The sequence below is a fragment of the Schistocerca gregaria genome, chromosome X (genome assembly GCF_023897955.1).
Source record: "Schistocerca gregaria isolate iqSchGreg1 chromosome X, iqSchGreg1.2, whole genome shotgun sequence".
Taxonomy (NCBI): Eukaryota; Metazoa; Arthropoda; class Insecta; order Orthoptera; family Acrididae; genus Schistocerca; species Schistocerca gregaria.
In genome coordinates this window covers 278,715,250-278,734,970 of record NC_064931.1, presented here as the reverse complement: position 1 = coordinate 278,734,970, position 19,721 = coordinate 278,715,250, and the positions used below count along the sequence as shown (strand labels likewise).

At 42.2% G+C, this 19,721-nt stretch overlaps 1 protein-coding gene across 1 annotated transcript in view; it reads left to right on the top strand.

The window, feature by feature from the left end:
• The window catches only part of LOC126297699 (putative hydroxypyruvate isomerase), a 59,816-nt gene extending 40,542 nt beyond the window's left edge, over positions 1–19,274 (top strand). The window contains exons 4-5 of the mRNA XM_049988822.1: positions 11,431–11,550; positions 18,976–19,274. Coding sequence (XP_049844779.1) covers positions 11,431–11,550; positions 18,976–19,163 — 308 coding nt within the window. The 3' untranslated portion in view covers positions 19,164–19,274. The remainder of the gene's footprint in view (positions 1–11,430; positions 11,551–18,975) is intronic.
• The last annotated feature ends 447 nt before the right edge of the window (positions 19,275–19,721 follow it).

The window sequence follows — 19,721 nt, the reverse complement described above, 5'->3', positions numbered from 1 at the left end:
AGTTGAATAATTTCATGGCTAGACCAGAATTCAGAAGCTGGATACTGGTCTACAAAGTATAGCATGTGGTGATTTTAACACAGACTGTAACTTAGTAATAATAAAGTGTAACGTGAAATCAATAGAAATTAAGGGTGAGATACAGTAGAAAATGCAAAAATTATAAGTGGGGATGGGATAAATTTTAAACTGTGAGAGGCTGTAAGCAGGAATTTTGCGTCAATTTGTTTGTGCTCTCTGTAGATTAATTCAGACATTCTTTGCACAACAGTTTTTTAGCATGGACAGGGACTGCAGCTGCTGTGTTCGGATGCAGGCTAAGTTGGCATCCCTTCGCTCCCAGCTTCAGGCAGTGTTGGCTTCGGTCACGCAGCTTGAGGCTGTTGCCAATGGGCATCACTGTGGGGGTCCGGATGGGGGTTTCTCGGGGACGGCCAGCTCGTCCCATGCATCCCCCGATTGGAATACGACTGTGGCTGCACGGGATACTGCCCACATTGAGGCTGATCCCTCACCTGTGGTAGAGTGGGAGGTCGTCTTGAGGTGTGGCAGGGGGCGAAAGACATTCCAGAGGGCTGAACGGAAGGCCTCTCCAGTTTGTCTGACGAACTGGTTTCAGGGTCTGTCTCCGGCTAATACTGATCTTCAGCCAGAGATGGCTGCTTGTCCTGTTCCAGAGGTTGCCCCTCTGTCTGCAAGATCCGGGCAGTCTCAGAGGGTGGGCTTACTGGTAGTTGGGACCTCCAACGTCAGGCGCGTAATGGGGCCCCTTAGGGATATGGCAGCAAGAGAGGGGAAGAAAACCAATGTACACTCCGTGTGCATACCGGGGGGAGTCATTCCAGATGTGGAAAGGGTCCTTCCGGATGCCATGAAGGGTACAGGGTGCATCCATCTGCAGATGGTCGCTCATGTCGGCACCAATGATGTGTGTCACTATGGATTGGAGGAAATCCTCTCTGGCTTCCGGCGGCTATCTGATTTGGTGAAGACTGGCAGTCTTGCTAGCGGGATGAAAGCAGAGCCCACCATTTGCAGCATCGTCGACAGGACTGACTGCGGACCTTTGGTACTGAGCCGAGTGGAGGGTCTGAATCAGAGGCTGAGACGGTTCTGCGACTGTGTGGGCTGCAGATTCCTCGACTTGCGCCATAGGGTGGTGGGGTTTCGGGTTCCGCTGGATAGGTCAGGAGTCCACTACACGCAGCAAGCGGCAACACGGGTAGCAGGGGTTGTGTGGCGTGGACTGGGTGGTTTTTTTAGGTTATATAGCCTCGGGCAAGTACAGAAAGGACAACAGCCTCAAAGAGTGCGGGGCAAAGTCAGGACATGCGGGGACCAAGCAGCAATTGGTATTGTAATTGTAAACTGTCAAAGCTGCATTGGTAAAGTACCGGAACATCATGCGCTGATAGAAAGCACCGAAGCTGAAATCGTTATAGGTACAGAAAGCTGGCTGAAGCCAGAGATAAATTCAGCCAAAATTTTTACAAAGGCACAGATGGTGTTTAGAAAGGATAGATTGCATGCAACCGGTGGTGGCGTGTTTGTCGCTGTTAGTAGTAGTTTATCCTCTAGTGAAGTAGAAGTGGATAGTTCCTGTGAAATATTATGGGTGGAGGTTACACTCAACAACCAAGCTAGGTTAATAATTGGCTCCTTTTACCGACCTCCCGACTCAGCAGCATTAGTGCCAGAACAACTGAGAAAAAATTTGGAATACATTTCACATATATTTTCTCAGCATATTATAGTCTTAGGTGGAGATTTCAATTTACCAGGTATAGACTGGGACACTCAGATGCTTAGGACAAGTGGTAGGGACAGTGCATTGAGTGACATTATACTGAGTGTACTATCCGAAAATTATCTCGAGCAATTAAACAGAGAACCGACTCGTGGAGATAACATCTTGGACCTACTGATAACAAACAGACCCGAACTTTTCGACTATGTAAGTGCAGAACTGGGAATCAGTGATCATAAGACCGTTGCAGCATCCCTGAATATGGAAGTTAATAGGAATATAAAAAAAGGGAGGAAGGCTTATCTGTTTAGCAAGAGTAATAGAAGGCAGATTTCAGACTACCTAACAGATCAAAATGAAAATTTCTGTTCCGACACTAACAATGTCGAGTGTTTATGGAAAAAGTTTAAGGCAATCATAAAATGCGTTTTAGACAGGTACATGCCGAGTAAAACTGTGAGGTACGGGAAAATATATTTTCTCAGCATATTATAGTCTTAGGTGGAGATTTCAATTTACCAGGTATAGACTGGGACACTCAGATGCTTAGGACAAGTGGTAGGGACAGTGCATTGAGTGACATTATACTGAGTGTACTATCCGAAAATTATCTCGAGCAATTAAACAGAGAACCGACTCGTGGAGATAACATCTTGGACCTACTGATAACAAACAGACCCGAACTTTTCGACTATGTAAGTGCAGAACTGGGAATCAGTGATCATAAGACCGTTGCAGCATCCCTGAATATGGAAGTTAATAGGAATATAAAAAAAGGGAGGAAGGCTTATCTGTTTAGCAAGAGTAATAGAAGGCAGATTTCAGACTACCTAACAGATCAAAATGAAAATTTCTGTTCCGACACTAACAATGTTGAGTGTTTATGGAAAAAGTTTAAGGCAATCATAAAATGCGTTTTAGACAGGTACATGCCGAGTAAAACTGTGAGGTACGGGAAAAACCCACCGTGGTTCAACAACAAAGTTAGGAAACTACTCCGAAAGCAAAGAGAGCTTCACTCCAAGTTTAAACGCAGCCAAAACCTCTGAGACAAACAGAACCTAAACGACATCAAAGTTAGCGTAAGGAGGGCTATGCGTGAAGCGTTCAGTGAATTCGAATGTAAAATTCTATGTACCAACTTGACAGAAAATCCTAGGAAGTTCTGGTCTTACGTTAAATCAGTAAGTGGCTCAAAACAGCATATCCAGACACTCCGGGATGGTGATGGCATTGAAACAGAGAATGACACGCATAAAGCTGAAATACTAAACATCTTTTTCCAAAGCTGTTTCGCAGAGGAAGACCGCACTGCAGTTCCTTCTCTAAATCCTCGCACAAATGAAAAAAGTGTCCAAGGAATAGAAAAGCAACTGGAATCACTCAGCAGAGGAAAGTCCACTGGACCTGACGGAATACCAATTCGATTCTACACAGAGTATGCGAAAGAACTTGCCCCCTTCTAACAGCCGTGTACCGCAAGTCTCTAGAGGAACGGAAGGTTCCAAATGATTGGAAAAGAGCACAGATAGTCTCAGTCTTCAAGAAGGGTTGTCGAGCAGATGTGCAAAACTATAGACCTATATCGCTGACGTCGATCTGTTGTAGAATTTTAGAACATGTTTTTTGCTCGAGTATCATGTCGTTTTTGGAAACCCAGAATCTACTCTGTAGGAATCAACATGTATTCTGGAAACAGCGATCATGTGAGACCCAACTCGCTTTATTTGTTCATGAGACCCAGAAAATATTAGATACAGGCTCCCAGGTAGATGCTATTTTCCTTGACCTCCGGAAGGAGTTCGATACAGTTCCGCACTGTCGCCTGATAAACAAAGTAAGAGCCTACGGAATATCAGAACAGCTGTGTAGCTGGATTGAAGGGTTTTTAGCAAACAGAACACAGCATGTTGTTATCAATGGAGAGATGTAGACAGACGTTAAAGTAACCTCTGGCGTGCCACAGGGGAGTGTTATGGGACCATTGCTTTTCACAATATATATAAATGACCTAGTAGATAGTGTCAGAAGTTCCATGCGGCTTTTCGCGGATGACACTGTAGTATACAGAGAAGTTGCAGCATTAGAAAATTGTAGCGAAATGCAGGAAGATCTGCAGCGGATAGGCACTTGGTGCAGGGAGTGGCAACTGACCCTTAACGTAAACAAATATAATGTATTGCCAATACATAGAAAGAAGGATTCTTTACTGTATGATTATATGATAGCGGAACAAACACTGGTAGCAGTTACTTCTGTAAAATATCTGGGAGTATGGGTGCGGAACAATTTGAAGTGGAATGATCATATAAAATTAATTGTTGGTAAGTCGGGTACCAGGTTGAGATTCATTGGGAGAGTCCTTAGAAAATGTAGTCCATCAAAAAGGTGGTGGCTTACAAAACATTCGTTCGACCTATACTTGAGTATTGCTCATCATTGTGGGACCCGTACCAGATCGGGTTGACAGAGGAGATAGAGAAGATCCAAAGAAGAGCGGCGCATTTCGTCACAGGGTTATTTGGTAACCGTGATGGCGTTACGGAGTTGTTTAGCAAACTCAAGTGGCAGACTCTGCAAGAGAGGTGCCCTGCATCGCGGTATAGCTTGCTCATCCAGGTTTCTAGAGGGTGCGTTTCTGGATGAGGTATCGAATATATTGCTTCCCCCTACTTATACCTCCCGAGGAGATCACGAATGTAAAATTAGAGACATTTGAGTGCGCACGGAGGCTGTCAGACAGTCGTTCTTCCCGCGAACCATATGCGACTGGAACAGAGAAGGGAGGTAATGACAGTGGCACGTGAAGTGCCCTCTGCCACACACCGTTGGGTGGCTTGCAGAGTATAAATGTAGATGTAGATTTAGAATTGCAACAAAAATACTCCAAGTAGTCTAGTTGAAGATATTTGGTATGTATCAAAGGGAAAACTGAAGTCATGACAGGTTCATCCCCTTTTTTAAATTAAATGCATAAATAAATAAAGTTCTGGGTGATCAGGAAACTCACTATCTTAGGGGTGGATCACACACTGCTATCATGCAGACTCTGCAGCAGATATACAAGTGTTCTTTTGCTCAGACATTTAAAAACACTATGTGCTCAAAAGTATGCAGTCACCCCTATATAATGCATAATTGCCCACTACATGTCACAAGAGACAGACCAGCCAGAATAAAAAAGAGGTGGGGAGTATTGTGTTGTCAGCAGAAAAGCAATAACAGCAGAGTGGGTCATTCAGGAGAACTCAGTGACTTCAAATGTGGACTGGACAGAGGATGTCATGTGAGTAACAAACCCAGCAGCAACATTTAAACCCTTCTAACTCTGCCCAAGTTGATATTGAAGTTACTGTGAAGTGGTAATGTGAAGGAACAATCACAGCTAAACCAGGACCAGGTACACCACATGTATTAGCAGACAGAGACCACCATCAATCACTGCAGAAGGTTCGGGGGAAAAATCAATAGAGGAAATCAGTCATGAGGTGTAAAGTGTTACTAGCAGCACAACTAGCACAGTGACTGTGCATAGGGTATCAACAAGAATGGGATAAAGTGGTTGAGCAGCTCCTCATGAACCACATATTACTGTAGTCAGTGCTTAAGCAATGCTTGGGTTGGCATAAAGATTGATGCCACTGGACAGTGAATGACTGGAAATGAATGATGTGTAGTAATGACTCAAGCTATATCCTGTGGTAATCCGTTGGGAGGGTTTGGGTTTAACAGTTGCCTGGAGAACATTGCCTGCCACTGTGTGTAGTGCCAACAGTGAAGTACAGAGGAGTTGCTGTTATGGTATGGGGGTACTTTTTGGGGTAGAGGCTGTTCCCTTTATTGCCCTTAAACAAATGCTAAATGTGAAGGGGTATGAACACATTTTACATCATTGTATACTGCATACAGTAGTGGTACAGTTTGGAGACAATGACTGACTGTCTCAGAATGGCAATGCACCCTGTCATAAAACAGCATCTGTGAGACAATGGCTTATGAACAATAACATTCCTGAAACTGATTGGCCTGCCCAGAGTCCTGACCTGAACTCAATGGAACACCTTTGGGATGAGTTTGAATGTTGATTTTGCTCCAGATTCCAATGTCCAACACCACTACCTTCTCTGGTATCAGTTCTTGGGGAAGAATGAGCTGCTATTCTTCTATAGACATTCAGATACCTCATTGAAAGTGTTCCCTGCAGAGTTCATGCCATCGTAATGGCAAAGCATTGATACATCCCTAATAATGTCCACTAATACTTTGGTCAGATAGTGTATGGCAGAATTGTGGAATTACGTAAATAAAAATGATTAAAAATTGATGAATGGTATAAATCCCTGAGGGTTAATGTAGTGGGCCAAACTAAAATTTATAATTTTCACATGAAATCAGGTTCATTTAAACCACTTCAATAACACACTGTGAATGACGGCCTTACTGTGCTCTACAAGCAGCTTCTTCAATCTTAGTACATCATGGCAAACATGCACAAAATCTAAGTCGTGAGTGTTACAAGTCAAATTTCTACTACCCTTTTAAATCAATCACTTGAAACTGTTGGAAAAACCTCTATGTTCGAAGTTCCCTCATAATAATTAAAGTGTCATAACAGTAATACAAATTGTGTGCGTGCACTTTGCTGAAATTGTGCTTAGTCTGAACAAAGTTGTAAAATGCTTCAAGCACACCAAAGCCCAGTGCCAAGAACCAATCACTTAAAAATTCACACTGTCGATTGACACAAGTGCCTGCAGAATTGACAATGAAATGCATAAGATCTTGAGTGCTCCATTTCTGTGCCCTCAGTTTGCCATTTAGCTGCCAATTTAATAAAATGGACCATCATTCAAATTTAGACACACTTATAGCATAATTACAGATGCTAAGAGAAGCACTTCCCTTGACAGGACCTTCTGAGACCTTGCAAAACAATACACCTTGAACAGTACATGAATAATTAACTAAGTTATAAAACAAGTGTTCATGCACTCATTAATAAATATGCAGAAACATGTTGGAATACATATACTACATTAGGACTGACATGTTCAGTTCAAGATCCTTTCTGTTCTCATTATGGTAATGCAGTCAGATATTACAGTAGAGGCACTCAGTCCAAATGACGTTCATCTCTTAAATGCTGACATAATTAATTACCACAAAGTCACATGTTGCATATCAGGGGAAAGGTAAAAAACTTTTCACAAAAGAAATGTGGTTCCTGAGTTCTCTAACCTCAGAAAAAACTGTAGTGCTCTTACCTGTGGCTTATACCTGCCACATGCTCTGCTTTTGGCAGAACTGTGTTTACCTTTCAGCCACCCTAGTCAGCCCGTATGCCTGATGTTTCTGATGTCCGCCTTCATGGCATGGATTTATAATCTTACAGGCAATAAAGAAAACATGGATAACCTGTAAAATAATTTAATTCAAACATGTAAATATTGAAAGATGCAGAATGTTGAAGAAAACTGTAACATTATTGATTGCCCAGAAATGAAAACAACAGAAAATGCAGATGTCAGAGGAAAAGTTAGTGACTCATAAAGTTAGTAACTGTAGGAAGAAATGATGTAGTATACATAAAGATTTCATACATATGATGAGAAATGGTGATAAAGATTAATGACACAAAACATTGTTTCACTCCAAAGAAGTAACAGACTAGTGGCAATAATACATTGAAAGCCTTTATGAGGGGAAAGGAATTATCTGGAAATCTAATACAAAACAAGAGTTGCTCTAAAAGAAATTTTGCAGCCTATTTGCCTCAGGTTTGTTAATGTCATTGGAGGACATGGGCTAGCCCAGTGCTGAGAACCTGAGACTTAGGAGCAGTTTTTTTTATGCAAAGTTAAATTTTCTTTTAGTCTACCAAGAACATTCACTAACATATAATTATGGAATAAATCACGCAATCATCCAAAAATCTTGTGGTTCAGAAATATTCGCATTAGTAACATATGGAATATCATTTTTAATGTAACAATAGGTGCTGCCTATAGGAAAATTAAACTGACCTATGGAGAAAATAGAAGCAGCTGTGTGAATACCAAGCACTCAGATGACTAAGTAAAGAAGGAATAGCTGAAAGCTGGAAGGAAGGAAGTATAGAAGGGCTGCACGAGGGAAACTTTTGTGTTGTGGCTGAGAGAGCCACACTTACAAATGTGCCCCAAGGTAACAAGAATAAATTAACTTTATTTACACTCCTAAATTGATTACAGCAACATAGTTACTCGAACATGAATCCAAATCCAATCCACTGATAGTGACTGACATACTAGAAGATTCTTCCAAGGGAGACATTGATGCAGCCATATTGTTGGAGATCAGTAGAGTTAGAGGACAGTCAGTACTTGAAGTCCATGAGGTGCTAGACCTGGGTAGTCAGAGATGGTGTCCAGTGAGGTGGCAGCTCTGGACAATCGATGATGGTGTCTAGTGAGGTGGAAGCCTCAAATGATCAGAGAGACTAGCTCCATCAGATGGGCTGCATACATGGCCGGCATAATCTGGAAACGACAGTGAGCTGCATACTGGTGGGTCATGGGTGCCGCGGATGTTGGGCCCAGCACGGAGAACTCTGAGGAGACATGGAGTGAACTCTCAGACGTGGCTCAGGGCAAATGACTGCACAGGACAGAGGGAGCTCTGATTGAGGAGCCAGCAAGATGCAGTTGTTACTCAGACCTGAATGACTCCTGATGCAGACTGGGGCAAAGTGGCCAGGTGATGTCCTTTATAGCCACCCAATGGAAAAACACTGCTCTGAAAATCAGCGGGCATGTGACCTGTGGAGGAAGAACTGGTGCTCGGAATGGCAGCACTGATTGCTTTCACACAACTAGTGGCAAAGCTGGCACCATGTATTACCATGGTGGCTGTGGGATATGCAGTTAACAACAACTCAGTCCGCTTACAATATTGTTGTACTGTTTTCCTGTTATCTCCCACAACGGTATTGCCATTGGCGAGAGAGATGGCAGCACATGCCTGTGTGTGCAGTAGTTGGATCCCAGATGAGTACGATAGAAAAAAACTTGAGGACAGTGTTATAGAAAGAGAAGAGAAGTGGTTGAAGATAAGATGGGAGATACAATACTGGTAGAAGCATTTGACAGAGCTCTGAAAGACCTAAGTGGAAAAAAGATCTCTGGAATAAATGATGTTCCATCAGAATGACTGATGTTCTTGAGAGAGCCAGCCCTGAAAGAACTATTCCACTAGGTATGTAAGATATATGTGACAGGCAAAGTATCCTCAGACTCGAGGAAGAATGTAATTCCAACTCCAAAGAAGAAAGGTGTTGACAAGTGTGTGTTACTACAGAACTATCAGTTTAATAGGCTGTGCTTGCAAAATACTGACATTTACAGAAGACTGGAAAAAAATGGTGGGTACCAAACTCAGCTGAAGATCATTTTGGGTTCCAGAGAAGTATAGGAAGACGTGAGGCACAATATTGACCCTACACCTTATCTTAGAAGGTAGATTTAAGAAAGTCAAATATATGTTTATGGCATCAGTATATTTAGAGAAAGCTTTTGACAATATTGATTGGAATACACACTTCAAAATTTTGAAGTTGCTGGGACAAAATGCAATGAGCAAAGGATTACTTACAACTTGTACAGGATCCAGACTGTCATTCTAAGAGTCAAAAGACATGAAAGGGAAGCAACAGTTAACAGTGAAATAAAACAATGTTTTAGTCTATCCCTGATGTTATCCAATCTGTACATTGAACAAACAGTAAAGGAAATCAAGGAGTAATTTAGAAGGGAAAGGAAAGTTTAGGGGAAAAAAATAAAAACTTTGATGTTTGCTTATGACTTTGTAAGTCTGACAGAGATAGCTAACAACTTGGAAGAGCTGTTGAACAGAATGAAAGAGGTTATTAGATGAACACCAATGAAAGTAAAACAAGGATAATACCATGTAGTCAAATAAAAATTACATGATGGTGTGGGACTTAAGAGCAGGAAATTGGACACTAAAAGAAGCTGATGGGTTTCACCATTTGGGAAATAAAATGACTGATGATGGCCAACGTAGAGAGTATATAAAATGCAAGAAATGCATTTCTGGAAAAGAAGAATTTGTTGACATCAACTGTTAAATGTTAGGGAGATTTTTCTGAAGATATTTGTAGCCTTACACTGAGGTGACGAAAGTCATGGGATACCTCATAATATTCTGTCAGACCTCCTTTTGCCCACCATAGTGCAGCAACTCAACGTGTCATAGACTCGACAAATTGCTAGTAGTCTCCTACCGAACTATTGAGCCATGCTGCTTTTATAGCCGTCTGCAACTGCAAAAGTGTTTCCAGTGCAGGATTTTCTGCACAAACTGGCCTCTTGATTATGCCCCATAAATGTTTGATGGGTGGTCAAATCAGTCACTCAAATTGTCCAACATGTTCTTAAAACCAATTGCAAACAATTGTGGCCGAAGGATCATTGTCATCCATAAAAATTCCATCGTTGTTTGGGAACATGAAGTCCACAAATGACTGCAAATGGCCTCCAAGTAGCCGAGCATAACCATTTCCAACCACTGATTGATTCAGTTGGAGCAGAGAACCCAGTCCATTCCATGTAAACACAGTTCACATCATTGTGGAGCCACCACCAGCATGGACAGTGCCTTGCTGACAATTTGGGTCCATGGCTTCAAAGGGACTGCACCACATTTGAACCCTACCACCCTTTCTTACCAACTAAAATCAAGACTCATCTGACCAGACTATAGTTTTCCAATCGTCCAAGGTCCAACTGCTATTGTCACGAGCCCTGGAGAGGCACTGCAGGTGATGTTGTGCTGTTATTAAAGGCACTTGCATCAGCCGTCTGCTGCCATAGCCTATTAATGCCAAATTTCACTGTACTGTCCTAATGGATACATTTTTTGTACATTGATTTCTGTAGTTATTTTGCAAAGTGTTGGTCATCTGTTAGCATGGACAAGTCCTGCTCTCGTCCGTTAAGTGAATGCCGGCAGCTCTTGCGTTGATTGTGGTGAGAAGTAATGCCTGAAATGTGGTATTCTTGGCACACACTTGACACTGGGGATCTCAGAATATTGAATTCCCTATTGATTTCCAAAATGGAATGTCCCACGCATCTAGCTTCAGCTACCATCCGCATTCCAAGTCTGTTAATTCCCATTGTGCGGTCATAATCACATTGGAAATATTTTCACATGAATCACCTGATTACAAATGACAGCTGCACCAATGTGGTACCTTTTATACATTGCATACACAATACTACCACCATCTGTATATGTAGAAGTGAAACATTGATGGTAAGCAGTTCAGACAATAAGATAACAGAAACTTCTGAAATGTAATGATACAGATGAATGCTGAAGACTAGATGGGCAGATCTTGTAACTAATGAGGAGCTACTAAATATAATTTCTTGGGAGGAAAGAAATTTGTGGCACAAATGCACTTGTTGAAGGAGACCTAAGCATGACTAAAGCAAGCAGGTTCAAACGGATGAAGGTTGCAACAGTTATTCAGATATGAAGAAGCTTACACAGCATTGCAAACATTTATTTGCTGGTTACTTTTATTGTAATAAAATAAAATAATATGTCAACTATTTGCAGGTTTAATTATGATAAAAAGATGTGATGGTATTCTGATAGAGCATTTTTTTCTCTTTAAGGGCTGGACATTGTCAGAAGAATAAATAGTCCAAATCTAAGGTTGATGATGGATTTATTCCATGTTCAACACTTACAAGGTGACCTGACACACACAATTAAAACGGCCCTACCATATGTTGGTATGTAATTAATTATTTTACATAAATAACTAACAAAATTATTCTTTTCTGCACTTACACAGCACTTGCTAGTTTTTGACAAAGCTATTTGAAAACTATTTAGGCATTTGACTGAAGGGCTTTAAGTTAACAAGAAACCTAAATTATGATAGCCAGACTAGGATTTATTCTAGGGTTCTCCTGAAAGACTGTTTACTGCACTAATTCAGTACTTGGTTTATTACAGTTGTTCTAGGTTTAGTTTAAAAGATTTTGTTTCTGAATAAACAGAACAGGTGAGATAATGAAGTTTGTCATGGAGAATAATGAACTATTTTTTGCTCTTCATTGTGATATACTCTTCACACAGCTGTATTTAATGTCATGTATTAATTGCTATGGGTTTTGAATTGCTCATCGGGTGTTAACACAATAAGTATAGTCATCCAGGTAGCCAAATAAAATAGAAAGAAACTTCCACATGGGAAAAATATATTAAAAACAAAGATTCCAAGACTTACCAAGCGGGAAAGCGCTGGTAGACAGGCACAATAAATAAAACACACAAACACACACACAGAATTTCTAGCTTTCGCAACCGATGGCTGCTTCTTCAGGAAAGAGGGAAGGAGAGGGAAAGACGAAAGGATGTGGGTTTTAAGGGAGAGGGTAAGGAGTCATTCCAATCCCGGGAGCGGAAAGCCTTACCTTAGGGGGAAAAAAGGACAGGTGTACACTTGCACACACACACATATCCATCCGCACATACACAGACACAAGCAGACATTTGAAAGGCAAAGAGTTCGGGCAGAGATGTCAGTCGAGGAGGAAGTACAGAGGCAAAGAAGTTGTTGAAAGACAGGTGAGGTATGAACGGCGACAACTTGAAATTAACGGAGGTTGAGGCCTGGCGGATATCGAGAAGAGACGATATACTGAAGGGCAAGTTCCCATCTCCAGAGTTCGGATAGGATGGTGTTGGTGGGAAGTATCCAGATAACCCGGACAGTGTAACACTGTGCCAAGATGTGCTGGCCGTGCACCAAGGCATGTTTAGCCACAGGGTGATCCTCCTTCGTGGCAAACGAATCTGCTCCAGTCCTGAATCCCTGAACCATTACACCAACATCCTGAAAACAGCGTTCGCATCTCCTGCAACTACCCTCCCGACCTGGTACAGAAGCAAGTAACCAGAGCCACTTCCTCATCCCCTCAAACCCAGAACCTCTCACAGAAGAACCCTAAAAGTGCCCCACTTGTGACAGGATACTTCCCGGGACTGGATCAGACTCTGAATGTGGCTCTCCAGCAGGGATACGACTTCCTAAAATCCTGCCCCGAAATGAGATCCATCCTTCATGAAATCCTCCCCACTCCACCAAGAGTGTCTTTCCACCGTCCACCTAACATTCGTAACTTCTTGGTTCATCCCTATGAAATCCCCAAACCACCTTCCCTACCCTCTGGCTCCTACCCTTGTAACCGCCCCCAATGTGAAACCTGTCCTATGCACCCTCCCACCACCACCTACTCCAGTCCTGTAACCCGGAAGGTGTACACAATCAAAGGCAGAGCTACATGTGAAAGCACCCATGTGATTTACCAACTGACCTGCCTACACTGTGACGCTTTCTATGTGGGAATGACCAGCAACGAACTGTCCATTCGCATGAATGGACACAGGCAGACAGTGTTTGTTGGCAATGAGGATCACCCTGTGGCTAAACATGCCTTGGTGCACGGCCAGCACATCTTGGCACAGTGTTACACCGTCCGGTTTATCTGGATACTTCCCACCAACACCAACCTATCCGAACTCCGGAGATGGGAACTTGCCCTTCAGTATATCCTCTCTTCTTGATATCTGCCAGGCCTCAACCTCCGCTAATTTCAAGTTGCCGCCGCTCATACCTCACCTGTCTTTCAACAACTTCTTTGCCTCTGTACTTCCGCCTCGACTGACATCTCTGCCCGAACTCTTTGCCTTTACAAATGTCTGCTTGTGTCTGTGTATGTGCGGATGGATATGTGTGTGTGTGCGAGTGTACACCTGTCCTCTTTTTTCCCCTAAGGTAAGGCTTTCCGCTATCGGGATTGGAATGACTCCTTACCCTCTCCCTTAAAACCCACATCCTTTCGTCTTTCCCTCTCCTTCCCTCTTTCCTGAAGAAGCAGCCGTCGGTTGCGAAAGCTAGAAATTCTGTGTGTGTGTTTGTGTGTTTTATTTATTGTGCCTGTCTACTGGCGCTTTCCCGCATGGTAAGTCTTGGAATCTTTGTTTTTAATACATCTATGCAGTCATTAAGATGGATATCTAGATTAGAGTGAAGTGTAAACACTGCCACACATCTAAATTATATAAATATGTCAACCATGAAATTGATGTCAATGTTAGAAAGACATTTATGTCTAGATAATAATTAGTTGTTATAAAGAAGATAATAATAACAACAATAACAATAAAAATTTCAGCCTCAACCATATAAGTGTAATTAATATTTGCAACCAGTTTTGATAACTAATTTCACCCTCTCCTGCATGTGGTCAAGCTAATATTGCCAACTGGATTTCATCCCTGTGAGACTCAGTTGATATGTTCCAGTATGTTATGAGACAATCATTGTTTTCTAAAGACTGAAGACCTGTGGGTAACAGTTTGTAACACCTTCTTTGGTTGCTACCACCACAGTATTTAATATCTATGGAATTCTTTTCACTGATCTGTAATAGATGTAAGTCAGAAAAGATGCAGTTTCAATTTTTGTCACAATGTGGGAAGCATGGTGTTGCAAAAATTGTATATAAGTACATCTTTTGCCACGCGGGGTAGCCGAGCTGTCTGAGGCACCTTGTCATGGTCCTTGCGGCTCCCTCCCCTCCGTTGGAGGTTCGCGTCCTCCCTCGGGCTTGGATGTGTCTGTTGTCCTTAGCGTAAGTTAGTTTAAGTTAGATTAAGTAGTGTGTAAGCTGAGGGACCGATTACCTCAGCAGTTTGGTTCCATAAGACCTTACCACAAATTTCCGAAGTACATCTTTGTTCTTTTTGTGGTGTAAATAATAAACTAATCATTTGAACCTAAAACAGGTAAATATCTATGACCATCAATTTGTCACCAACTTTCACAGTCACAGTGTCATACTTAGGCAAGTGCTGTTTGCCAGGCATTTTCCAGGACTACACAGGTGCCTCTTATTGTCACATCATGTACTGTGACTCATCATCCTATATAACAGACTTCTATTATTTCACAGTCCAGTGACAGTTTTGTTTTCCCCACTCCTTTGTTCTTGTGATCTGTAGCTTTTGCGTAGTTGCACAACAATGAAAATTGGGTACAATCACTTTTTATTGGATCTTTCTCTCACTGGCCTTTGTACCAGAGCTGCATCAGTTAATTTCTCCGTCCTGTAGGGATGATAATTGGTTTTTATATATACCTTACACTTCTGTATCACAGTACCAATAACAGTAGAACAGAATTATGTGACTTCTGTTAAATCTCTCTAATAGAATGTTTAAAATTTTGTTTGTATAGTTGAACCCTGTTCCAACACAGTTTCATCCATTTACTCATTCTGATGAAATACCTTTGTATGATGTAAGAAAGTATATACCCTGATTTAAAACTACTTGTTGTTTGATATTTATTACATGGCAGCTACAGTGTTTCCACATCAGCTGTAATATGTTGCTATAGGCATTGCAGATGCACTGTACTCTGTCAAAAGTGCTGTTGCTTAGCATTTTACAGAGTAATGTTAACAGTGCCCACTGTGAGGTGTGATGCGAATACAAGATGCTTTGTCATCAGCAGATTTTAAATAGCCAGTAAGGGAAACAGCAGTTAGATGACATGTTCTACAGCAGTTAATTTAATTGAAACTCATGTCCTATTCCAACAGCCATCCCAGTTATTCAAGGAAATGGTGGACAGTGCCCACTGTGAGGTGTGATGCGAGTGCTAGATGCTTTGTCATCAGCAGATTTTAAATAGCCAGTAAGGGAAACAGCAGTCAGATGACATGTTCTACAGCAGTTAATTTAATTGAAACCCATGTCCTATTCCAACAGCCATGCCAGTTATTCAAGGAAATGGTGGACAGCAACCCACAGCTGTTACTGCAGAACTGTTAATAATGCTAACTTTGTGTGCACCAGTCAAATCTAACCTCTATAAGCAAATTGAGCTCGAGATAAAAAAGAATTAAATTTCAGTGTGAAAAACACATTATCTCTCTTCTTGCATGCCATTGATGATCTAAAAAGTAATCTCCATGAACTGATTCATTGCTATCAAGTGGGAGTAGCAAAGTGTCCTGGCTGGCATTTAGTTATAGCAGAATGTGAACATACTTTGGTTATGGGCAACATGGGCAAGCTGAGAAAGTATGCTGTGACAATAGAAGGAAACATTTTTATGTACATACCTCCACCAACTGTTACAGTAGTGTGCAAGGAGGGAGCTGGGGTTCATGTGCAGGTACTTCTGAGCCACAGCAATATGTAAAAAGAACTGGCTGAGGAGTCCTGCCCAACCACCTCTCTTCATTGCAGTGGTGTTTTGTCAAGCAGAACTACCTACATAATGGAGAAGCAGGAGATGCCACAAATATTCCACCAACCTGTCAAAATTAGACTTTTAGTGCTGGGCTGATTAAAAACACGGTGTGGGTCTCAATAAGCCAAGAGTGTACCAAATCCCAGCCCAAAGCATATTGTTATAACAGTCCAAGAATCTGTAAAAATTATTATCAGATAAAATAATGAAGCATGACTCATGGCACAGCCTCTGTAAGGCATGGGATGCTGTCCTCCATTTGTCTACAGAACTGGGAGGTTGACTCCAGACTTCAGTTATCCATTCTAAATTAGCAATGAAAATGCAAAAGCATATAACAAGATATGCAAAAGCTCATAACAAGATGGAATGAGTAATTCTGTGGAAATATACAGAGCAATAGCAAGCTGAGCTTGACAGCTGATTGTGAATGTGGCATTGAACACTTTGTCTAATCTTGTGGCATGCAGAAGGAAATGCCCTCAGATGCACAGCCAGATGTCAGATAGCATGTATTCTGTGCAGTGGTCTTTATATTTGGTACAATGAACAGTAGTGTACTCGTGGCAGCAATTGGAAATTACACTCCTGGAAATTGAAATAAGAACACCGTGAATTCATTGTCCCAGGAAGGGGAAACTTTATTGACACATTCCTGGGGTCAGATACATCACATGATCACACTGACAGAACCACAGGCACATAGACACAGGCAACAGAGCATGCACAATGTCGGCACTAGTACAGTGTATATCCACCTTTCGCAGCAATGCAGGCTGCTATTCTCCCATGGAGACGATCGTAGAGATGCTGGATGTAGTCCTGTGGAACGGCTTGCCATGCCATTTCCACCTGGCGCCTCAGTTGGACCAGCGTTGGTGCTGGACGTGCAGACCGCGTGAGAGGACGCTTCATCCAGTCCCAAACACGCTCAATAGGGGACAGATCCGGAGATCTTGCTGGCCAGGGTAGTTGACTTACACCTTCTAGAGCACGTTGGGTGGCACGGGATACATGCGGACGTGCATTGTCCTGTTGGAACAGCAAGTTCCCTTGCCGGTCTAGGAATGGTAGAACGATGGGTTCGATGACGGTTTGGATGTACCGTGCACTATTCAGTGTCCCCTCGACGATCACCAGAGGTGTACGGCCAGTGTAGGAGATCGCTCCCCACACCATGATGCCGGGTGTTGGCCCTGTGTGCCTCGGTCGTATGCAGTCCTGATTGTGGCGCTCACCTGCACGGTGCCAAACATGCATACGACCATCATTGGCACCAAGGCAGAAGCGACTCTCATCGCTGAAGACGACACGTCTCCATTCGTCCCTCCATTCACACCTGTCGCGACACCACTGGAGGCGGGCTGCACGATGTTGGGGCGTGAGCAGAAGACGGCCTAACGGTGTGCGGAACCGTAGCCCAGCTTCATGGAGACGGTTGCGAATGGTCCTCGCCGATACCCCAGGAGCAACAGCGTCCCTAATTTGCTGGGAAGTGGCGGTGCGGTCCCTTACGGCACTGCGTAGGATCCTACGGTCTAGGTGTGCATCCGTGCGTCGCTGCGGTCCGGTCCCAGGTAGACGGGCATGTGCACCTTCCGCCGACCACTGGCGACAACATCGATGTACTGTGGAGATCTCATGCCCCACGTGTTGAGCAATTCGGCCTCCCGCCTGCCCACTATACGCCCTCGCTCAAAGTCTGTCAACTGCACATACGGTTCACGTCCACGTTATCGCGGCATGCTACCATTGTTAAAGACTGCGATGGAGCTCCGTATGCCACGGCAAACTGGCTGACACTGACGGCGGCGGTGCACAAATGCTGCGCAGCTAGCGCCATTCGACGGCCAACACTGCGGTTCCTGGTGTGTCCGCTGTGCCGTGCGTGTGATCATTGCTTGTACAGCCCTCTCGCAGTGTCCGGAGCAAGTATGGTGGGTCTGACACACCGGTGTCAATGTGTTCTTTTTTCCATTTCCAGGAGTGTATAATCATTCCTACAAATTTGTCATAGTATTGAGAAATATGCAGGGTATCTCTCCTAAGAAACAGTAGATACATTTACTCTGGTGTTTCAGTTTTGAATTATGTAGCATGAGTCAGCCCACACAAATAGCTCTCTTGACATCTTTCATGTAAAGCCCATTGTTGATGGAATACATTGGTTTGTTTCATATTACAAACAAAATTATTTTTAAAGTGGAATTTTATGCGCCCTTGAAATAGAGCAGGCCCATTTTAGTCTAGTGTGATATTCATTTTATCTATATGTATTTACAGGGACAGTGAAACACACAGAAAAAACAGCATGCCAGCAGTGAGTCAGTAGCACTGCATACTTTGCAGTATCAGTCAGTGCGGAATGCAACAGTGCTGTTACTGCCAGAGTACTGGTTATTCTTCGAGTTTTACTATCCATATTAATACATGTTTAAAAAACTAGAGTAATCTGAGACTGCTCTATCGAATGGGCATGTAAAATTCTGTTTGTAATGGCAAACAAACCAATGCTTCCCAACAACACTGGCATTGCATGAAAGTGATGAGCATTGTTTGTTTGGGCTGACTCCAGCTGCACAACGCAAAAATGAAGTTGCAAATATACGTGCTGAAACACCAGAGAAAATGTGCTTGACAACTCTTACAAGAGAGACCTGTATATAAAGTATGCAAAAAAAGTTATGGAAGAATTTGATATTGCTGCTAAAACATGTGGCATTACCTCAGATAATGGCATCAAAAAGTTAAGAATGTGAACATATTATGAAGCTTTTGGCTGCGTGATTGTTTAGGACTAATGTAAAATTTACATTTAGATTACCTGTGTACCATATTGTATTTTAGCTTAATGATGTTTTCAACATATTATTTCTTGTGTCCGTAGGCCACATCCAGATTGCCCAAGTGCCTAACAGAAATGAACCTGACACACCTGGTGAAGTAAATTACAGCTACGTATTTGATGTTCTAAAAGATAATGGCTATGATGGTTGGATTGGTTTGGAGTACAAACCAGCAAAGGGAACAAGAGAAGGGTTGAAATGGATTCAGAATTATAGAGTTACACAGTAATTCTTGTTGAAAAATATTTTGTAGGGGTATATTCTGGAACAAATATTTCTATTTTGGGATTTTTTAATTGCAAAGCATGAAAATATATGTAATAAAAATTTGAACTCTTAATTCATCTACTTTCTTTTGCTATGGTGGATTCCTTTAAATAATTTTGTCAGTTATAAATAATGCATCTATCGAGTTGCTATTCACTGTAATTACAGGCCTTTCAATGACAAACATCCAAAATTTGTGTCTGCATTATCAAATATCTGAGACGTCTGTGAGAATAATATGAATGATTAAACGTTGTTGAGATAAGCCACATTTAAAAAATCAGAGTTCATTTCCAAATCAAGTGAGCATACATATGGCAAAAGAAAGTCCTTGGTGGAACATAAATAATGAAAGCGGTAAATGTAACAAGTCACTGAGGCATCAGGTCATCGATAGGCACATAAACAAGACAGTGTTTGTTGCTAATCTTTCGGACAAATTCTTCTTCAGAGCTAACAGACTGCACATACACCTATACAGACAGCTATGTTGTCCCAGCCGATTACATTGTGCCAGCAT